Below are 9,084 nucleotides of genomic sequence, written 5' to 3'. Positions count from 1 at the left end.
GAGCGAGCATCATGTGATCGACCATCACCAAAATCCTTCATTGAGATGTGGGAAAGAGAATTCGGTGACTAGCTAACGCGTCATCTTTTATCAGATTACCCAATTATTATAAGAGTTGTAAGGTGACCAAATTTTCAAGGTCGGTGAGACAAGAGAGTTTATCTTTGACAAAAGCTTGTTACAAATTGATATAAAGTCTTGATATAAATATACTTAAATCCAGTGAAGGAGGCGATCGGCTTGAAAAGCGAAAGGTAAAGGAAGGAATCTTCAATGTGGAAGGAAAAGGATCACCGGCAACAAGCAAAGCAAAGCTACTAAAACTGGTTTTGAAGAGACCGTCTTGGTCAAAAGATGTCCTTGCACATGAAGTTAAGCACCTTTATAGTTTTTCTTATCTCCACACTCTTCCTTTTCCCTCTCCTTTTTCTGCGTCCCCTCATTCACAACCAAGAACCCACTATCCTTGAGATCATCTCTCTTTGATTTCTTCACTCTTTCTCACTATATATCACCTCTCTATAAACCCAAAACACTCCTCTTTTCACACTTTGAAACGATAACTTATCAACTATTTCTACACCATCACCCCCAATAATGTAACATTGCACCCGATCGAGAAAAGAAAAACCCACCATCGCATTAATCACTAGCTAGCTAGTGATTTCCTGCTCCAAATCAACCCCGCAAGTAATGGCCACGAAGCAGAAACTAATAGTTGAAGTTGTTGATGCCCGGAACCTCTTACCAAAAGATGGCCGTGGAAGCTCGAGTCCATACGTCGTGATCGATTTCTATGGGCAAAGAAAGAGGACGAAATCAGCAATTCGTGACTTGAACCCAACATGGAATGAAACGCTTGAGTTCAACGTTGGTAAGCCATCTAATGTTTTTGGGGACATGCTTGAGCTCGATGTTTACCATGACAAGAATTATGGTCCAACTAGAAGAAGCAACCATCTTGGTAGAATTAGATTAAGTTCGAGCCAGTTTGTTAGAAAAGGCGAGGAGGCTTTGATATATTATCCCTTGGAGAAAAAATACTTGCTTAGTTGGACACAAGGTGACATCGGATTAAGGATCTATTACCAGGATGAAGTTACACCACCACCACCACCACCACCACCACCACAACCAGCAACAGCACAGGAAGAGGAAGCGAAAGCGAACACGAATCAGGAGCCTTCACCACCACAGCCAACTGCTGAAGCAGCGGCGCCAGCAGAATCTGAAGTAATACAACCAGCTGAAGCTCAGAAATCTGATGTAGAAAAAGGGGCAACGACAGAGTCAAACAAAGAGCAACCTGCTGAAGAGGCAAAGTCCAATGAGGAACCACCAGCTCAAGCTGAAGCAGCGGCAGCACCACCACCACCTTCAGATAATGCACCAGCACCTATTCAAGTTGATAAACCACCAGAATCTGATGTGGCACCATCACCACCTCCACAAGGACCTAGTGGTCAAAACAAAGAGGACCCGTCACCTTTCTCAGCAGCAGTAAATGAGCCTGCTCAAGAAGACGGCGATGGTATCGTCTTAGAGCCAACATTCAGAAAGTGGGGCCCGGCACCACCAGAGATCGTGTCAGCTTCGACAGGATCGTTTCCCGAAATCAAAGTATCAGGAATCAACGCTCCACAACCCATGATAAGGCCAGTGGCTCCAACCTCGAATTACACACTGGAACCACAGGAAAGTATTTCAATTGAGCGGTCAGCGTTTGATCTGGTTGAAAAGATGCATTACTTGTTTGTTCGGGTAGTGAAGGCTCGGTACCTACCAACCAGTGGGAACCCGGTTGTAAGGATTGAGGTTTCAAACAGCCGCGTACAATCAAAGCCCGCCAGGAAAACATTATGCTTCGAGTGGGATCAGACTTTTGCATTTGGCCGCGATGCACCCGACTCCTCCTCCATAGTCGAGATTTCAGTGTGGGACCCACATGACCCACAATCATCCGAGATGGCAGCAGCGGCGAATTTCCTAGGTGGAATTTGCTTTGATGTGACGGAGATCCCGTTGCGGGACCCACCGGACAGCCCATTGGCCCCACAATGGTACAGGCTGGAAGGAGGTGGAGCCTACGGAAGCGATTTGATGCTTGCCACGTGGGTAGGCACACAAGCTGATGATTCATTCCCTGATGCTTGGAAGACCGACACAGCCGGTAACATCAACTCTAGAGCTAAAGTCTACTTGTCTCCAAAGTTATGGTACCTCAGAGCTACTGTATTAGAAGCCCAGGACATTTTTCCGTTGATGCCGTTAAAAGAAACCGCAGTTCAAGTCAAAGCCCAACTAGGTTTCCAAGTGCAAAAAACAAAGACTTCAGTCTCACGTAACGGCACTCCGTCATGGAACGAGGATTTGTTATTTGTATCGGCGGAGCCATGTAGTGATCAATTGATTTTCACATTAGAAAACCGGCAACCAAAAGGGCCGGTTACAATCGGGATGGTGAGGATCGCACTTTCAGCTATCGAGAGACGGGTAGATGACAGGAAAGTGGCGTCTAGGTGGTTCAGCTTGGAAGATCCAAGGAGTGAAAAAGAGGGCTACAGAGGTAGGGTCCAGTTGAGGTTATGTTTCGATGGTGGGTACCACGTGATGGATGAAGCAGCGCACATGAGCAGCGATTACAGGCCAACGGCAAGGCAACTGTGGAAGCAACCGGTGGGGACTTTTGAGCTGGGTATCATTGGGTGCAAGAATTTATCACCGATGAAAACGGTAGACGGTAAGGGCTGTACTGATGCTTATTGTGTGGCGAAGTACGGTCCCAAATGGGTCCGAACCAGAACTGTGTGTGATAGCTTGGATCCTAAATGGAATGAGCAGTACACGTGGAAGGTTTACGACCCATGTACCGTGTTGACTATTGGGGTCTTTGATAGCTCGGGAGTATACGAGATCGATGGTGATAAAACTGCCACGCGTCCTGATTTTCGTATGGGGAAAGTTCGGGTACGTCTATCTACCTTGGAGACGGCTAAAGTGTATAGAAATAGATTTCCCTTGATATTGTTGACTAATAATGGAGTTAAGAAAATGGGAGAGATTGAAGTGGCTGTAAAATTTGTTCGTGCAACTCCAACACTGGATTTCTTACACGTGTACACACAGCCCCTTTTGCCGTTGATGCATCATCTGAAGCCATTGGGGGTGGTCCAGCAAGAATTGCTGAGGAACACGGCAGTTAAGATAATAGCCACACACTTGTCAAGATCCGAGCCATCGCTGCGACGAGAGGTGGTGTCTTACATGCTTGATGTGGACACACATGCATTTAGTATGAGGAAGATACGAGCCAATTGGATTAGGATTATCAACGTGATTGCTAGCGTGATTGATATCGTACGATGGATCGATGATACACGTGTATGGAAGAATCCAACGTCTACAATACTTGTGCATGCATTGCTAATCATGCTTGTGTGGTTCCCTGATTTAATCGTCCCCACATTAGCATTTTATGTGTTTGTGATTGGCGCTTGGAATTATAGGTTTCGGTCAAAGGAGCCATTGCCCCACTTTGATCCCAAGCTCTCACTGGCTGATAGTGCTGATCGTGATGAACTTGATGAGGAGTTTGATCCCCTGCCGAGTTCTAGGCCGCCGGAGATGGTGCGCACAAGGTACGATAAGCTGCGCATGCTTGGGGCACGTGTTCAGACGGTGTTGGGGGATTTTGCCTCGCAAGGGGAACGGTTGCAAGCACTGGTGACATGGAGGGACCCGCGAGCCACGGGGATCTTTGTGGGGCTGTGTTTTGTGGTGGCAATGATCCTCTATATGGTACCCTCCAAGATGGTGGCTATGGCATCAGGATTCTATTTTTTCCGGCATCCGATATTCCGTGATAGAATGCCATCGCCGGCATTGAACTTCTTTAGGAGGCTCCCTTCATTGTCTGATCGAATCATGTAAGCCGATTGGATGATTTTTAGTAGGTGATAATGCCAAGCTGCTAATCCTAATCCTCTTCCTGGCATAAATAATTGAAAATTAGATAATTAATTTAGGTCAAAGTAGTGCTTAATTAATAAGCTGTATGCCCAGTACCGCAAGCTCAGAATGTGTGGCCCATGTGTACGGGCCACATACCATGGGCTCCGGCCACAAGAACGGCCCATTTGAGGTTCCTTTTATGCAATTTCCCATTTTCATATCTAGAATATTTCTCATGAGATTTATTCCTCTTTTTATTCATTCCTATATTTTAATGGGGACCACCGGGCGTCGTTTCTTCTCCGACTCCCCGTGACTTGTTCCTTCCTGTTTTATTTTTTAAAAGCTAACTTAATCATTTCTTTTCTTTCTAAGCTTCCTCAAGGTATTGGTAATTTTTGTTGTTGGATATTTTAAAATTAATAAAAATTTTATTTTGAAAACAATATATTTTCTAATTACTTAAATTTATTTTTTAAAACTAAATTATTAAGTAATATAAATTTATTATAAATTCCATGAGAAACTTGATAAAGATTAACTTACTAGGCGATCAATGAAACTTTAATATAATCTTAAATGATTCCTATAGAATCTCATAAATTGCTTTAGATATTTTATAAATAAAATAAAATAAAATTGCGTAGCTTAAGAGCAAGTGAAGTTATTTTATTAATGTAAAAAAAAAATAAACCAGGATTGGTCGTAATTACAAGGAGCATGTGCTAACGTAGCTAGAACAAGAGAGACATGTAACAGGATTGAAGCCTAATTTCGTCATAGCTCATAATCATATGATGTTCCATAGTTTATTAGAAGATATTTCTGATAAGTATCTCGTCAAAGCATGTGAAATGCCAAAAAGAAAGAACCCAATTACCATCCATTGAATAATTCAAATATTAAATTTATTTTTTAATAATTATAAGTTAGAGTTCTTTCAAAACCATTAAAATTTATATAATTATTAATTTAAAAATTTATATAATTAATTTAGATATGCATAAGTTATCCATATTAATAAGTAAAAAAAAAAAAACAATCTGCTAGCTGCTGGTACAGGAGTGTCACATGATCCTATAAATCTCCTACATGTCACATATACTGTATATAATTTTGGTATTTTAAGAACAAGGTTTGTCACCTTGCAGGCCCATCTTCTTCGCCGAGGAATCACTGGTTAAATTATACTTCCATTTATTATTTGCTGATATTGTCGATTGAACATTTATACCAAGTTCAATTGCTTAAAACACTCAAACAAAACAAGAATTATTGTCTTGATCTATCTCAAATGGAATCTGAAACAAGATTTTTTTTTCATGAGAATCTATATACAATTTTAAATCATGGATCTTTTAAATAATATTTAATTAATATTATGTGATAAAAAAAATGGATACAGTTGGAATATAAAAATATTTAGTTGAAAAGATTGAGATAAAAATATAAAAATAAATCTGTTTTCAAAACATTTTAATAATGATTTTATGTATTTTTAAATCAGGAGATATAAGAAGGACACGCCGTAAAAAGAATGTCTATTATTTTTACTTTATTTATCATTTCTGAAAAAATATATAGTGGTCTCAATTTATTGAATACAATCTTCTTACAATTTCCTTAACAAACATATGTTTAATTTTTAATAAATAAGAATTAGTTTTATTTGTCATTTTAATAAGACATGTTGTTTCATTAATGGTCCTAGTCATTGAATAGAACTAATCCTCCAACAACACATTAATAAAAAATACATGTTATTTGTTTTAAAAATACATTAATAAAAAAATATGCTAACAATTACTTTTTTCTCAACAATATTTAAATTACTATTATATTTGTGTTGAAACTCTATTTTTATTCCTTTATAATTAAATTTAAGAAAAATGTAAGGAGCACCCTATATTGCTATGAAAGATATATTATGTTCATCTATTTTTTATCCTTTTGTTTTGATCTTTACTTTTATATTGATATAATTTTCACTGTATTTCATTAATTGTACGCAAAAACTTATCAATTCTTAACTAAGATTTTTTTATGCGGTTTACAATATCAAGGCATTCTTCTCTTATATTAAAAAAATTAACTTGAAATTCCACCAATAAGGTGGGTTATTGGCTAATTGTTTGTTATTTTTATTAAATTTGATTATTTTCTACCCAGTTTGGTTTTTACTTATAAAAATAATTAAACTAAAATTATGTAAAATATATATATATAAAAAAAAACCGGTTCCAACAGACCGGTTTCAATTAAGTTATTTTATATTAAAAATAAAAAATTATATTGTTTTTTAGATTTTTTCTGGACTTTCTAATGAGTTTTATGATAGATTTAGTTTTGTTCAATTTGATTATTTTTTTGTTATTTTATATTTTTTTATTTATAGTACTCTTTATTTTTTATTTTTAACTAAACTGGTTCAATTCTATTGAAATTTTTAATTTTAAACTTATAAAACCAAAATTAAACTAAACCAAATATTTTTTTAAATATTTTAATCAGTTTTTTTAGTTTTTTTATTTAATTAGTTTAATTAATTTTTTTGATTTTTTTGCTACCCTTTAATTCCCGTGTCACATGGAACCAGCTCTTTAATGAACTAAAATATTTTGTTTTAAAGAAACAAAGTGTGAGAAAAAGGATAATAGAAAGAGCACAGAAAATAACTCTTGGCCATATTTCTAAGCATAGGCTTTACCGTTTCATGATTTCATCAAAGTGTGAGGAAACAATCAATTTGATTTCGAATAAATATGTTTTTATTTCTATAGACGACATGCGTTGAAATTATGCAACAAAGTGCAAGGTGGGTATAAAAACAACAATGATTACATGGAAGATTGATTGCGATTACGAGTTTTAATGTGGATTATTATTATTATTATTATCATTATAAGTTTATTTTATCATTAAACGTGAAGCTTACATATATATATATATATATATGATAAATTATATTTTAGATTTCACATAAAAATTTAAAATTTTAAGTTGAATTGATGATTAATATGTTATCAAAATTTTAATAACAAGATGATCATAAATTTAAATATTATTATTTTTATTTATTTAATAAAAAAATTAAATACAAAATAGTATGAATTTATATAAATTTAAAATTTAAATTTTTTTTACTCGAAGGGTTATATTAAAAAATAATATATATATATATATATATATATATATACACACGCCGGCAGCTAAACAAAATATATAATGATAATTGGGTGTAGCTAGTGGAAACCCATTATTACAATACAAGAAGAAGTTGGCTATATTATACATTAAAAAAAAAAAACTCAAAAATCCTATAACAAAAGACTCTAAATGGTAAAAAAAAAAGCAATTCGACATTGTTTTATGAAGATACTCAAAACAATTATGACCTACCAAATTTAATTGCAAATTAAATCAATTTGGCCGTCTTGAAAATAAAAGAAAGGAGCGTCCACGGTAGAGTGATTGTGGCAATCGACCTGCCATGCTATGCAGATTCTCATGGTCAATATAAGAATATAATATGAAGAGTGTATATACTATGTTTTGACCATTTTTTTGTTGGTTAGTAATTGGAATTGTATGAGAATATTGAGGAGTCATGCTTCGAAAATATAGGCTGAAATTGTGCTCATGCCAATCGTATTTGGATTGTGATTTCTTTGAATTTCTAATCTTTTATTTCAAATTTATGCTTCTATAGAAAATAAATTGATAGTATTATATATTGATAATTATTTAGATTCTACGTAAGCTTATGGTATGATTTATAAAATTGTCAAATTATTTGATAAAAGAAAAATAGTAATTTTATTAAATATTATTTTCTCAATTTTTTTTCCTAAAAATCTCATATGTTAAATCATTATTAAGGCACAAATACAATATTATTTTCATACAACAAATATTGAAAGAATAACTACTATTAATGTTAGGATCCAGATATGTAAAATAATAATACATAAATCAAGAAGACATGATAAAATTTGAAATTAGACACATGATAATTTACATAGTTAACTTAAATTTGATTATGTTCATGAATAAATATAGATAAATTTTACTAAATATATAAGAATTATAACTATTCTATGTTAATAGAAGAATAATTAAAAATTTTGCTATTAATAAGAATAAATATTTTCCACATTTTCTGACAAATATCTCTGGGATTTCTTTTCTTCACTTCCTTTTCTCTCTTGTATTTTCTTTTATGTACTGCGTGAAAAGCTTGGGATGCAATCTATTTATAAGCTAAGCATCCAAGCCTTCCTCTTTATTTTCTAAATTAGGAGCCGTATGCATTTATGATAAAAGCATTTAGTGCCTTTCATTTAAGTCAATAATTGCAGCTGCATGTTAAACATGTAGCTATTTTATATTCTCTTATTTAAAAACTTTGATTTTAATTATATCTTAAATACTTTATTATTTATTAATTTTTTTATTTTTTTCTATATTTTTTATCTTCATATTGCTTATATTTTTGCTAAGCTATAGGAAGATTTATACCATATAAACTTGTTATTATTAATTAGTTTGGTCAAAACATCTGTTAAATTTTTTTTGGTGTGAATCTTTTAAAAATCTACACTTTAATTTTTCACTAATTCATGAACAAAATAATACTTAACATCTATATGTTTTGTTCTTTAAAAAAACATTGAATTCCTTACAATATACAAGATATTCTAATAGTCATAATATAAGAAAATCTTTTCTTTTTTGTGCTTGAGCTTCTCCACGAGCCTTTTTAACTATATTACTTTTTTATAATTGTGAAAACATACCTTGAAGTTGATTTTCTTTTTTTAAGGTTCTTGCAATTAACGTAATGTTTGATAATAAATTATGATCCTACATAAAATAATGTAGTATTTGAAATACCCTTGATATATCTCAAAATCATTTTAATAATATTATAATGCTTTCTACAAGGATTTTTTATGTATCGACTAACTACTTCTATTATTTATGTAATATTTGATTATTTACATATCATAACAAACAATTATCTAATCACCGCTTATACATACATCTTTATCTTCTCTGTTTCGTTTCTAAAATACATACTTTTGAATACTTTGAACTTAATAGGAAATAGGATTGAAATTAGCTTATAATTTT

The 9,084-nt window shown here is 33.7% G+C and overlaps 1 protein-coding gene across 2 annotated transcripts; it reads left to right on the top strand.

Moving 5' to 3' along the window:
- Positions 1 to 284: 284 nt before the first annotated feature.
- LOC105132538 (C2 calcium/lipid-binding plant phosphoribosyltransferase family protein) lies at positions 285 to 4,216 on the top strand. 2 transcript variants are annotated; one of them, XM_011036103.1, is made up of 2 exons: positions 285 to 1,583; positions 1,620 to 4,216. In XM_011036103.1, the coding sequence occupies exons 1-2, from the start codon at positions 694 to 696 to the stop codon at positions 3,928 to 3,930; spliced, it is 3,201 nt and encodes a 1,066-aa protein (XP_011034405.1). In that variant the 5' UTR covers positions 285 to 693; the 3' UTR covers positions 3,931 to 4,216. The 2 variants fall into 2 exon arrangements, with proteins under 2 accessions (XP_011034405.1, XP_011034404.1); XM_011036102.1 differs by having other exon boundaries at positions 285 to 4,216.
- Positions 4,217 to 9,084: the final 4,868 nt, after the last annotated feature.

This window comes from Populus euphratica, unplaced genomic scaffold, assembly GCF_000495115.2.
Source record: "Populus euphratica unplaced genomic scaffold, PopEup_1.0 scaffold27.1, whole genome shotgun sequence".
Lineage (NCBI taxonomy): Eukaryota > Viridiplantae > Streptophyta > Magnoliopsida > Malpighiales > Salicaceae > Populus > Populus euphratica.
The sequence above is the reverse complement of the archived record's forward strand: the minus strand, read 5'-3'. Positions and strand labels throughout refer to the sequence as shown.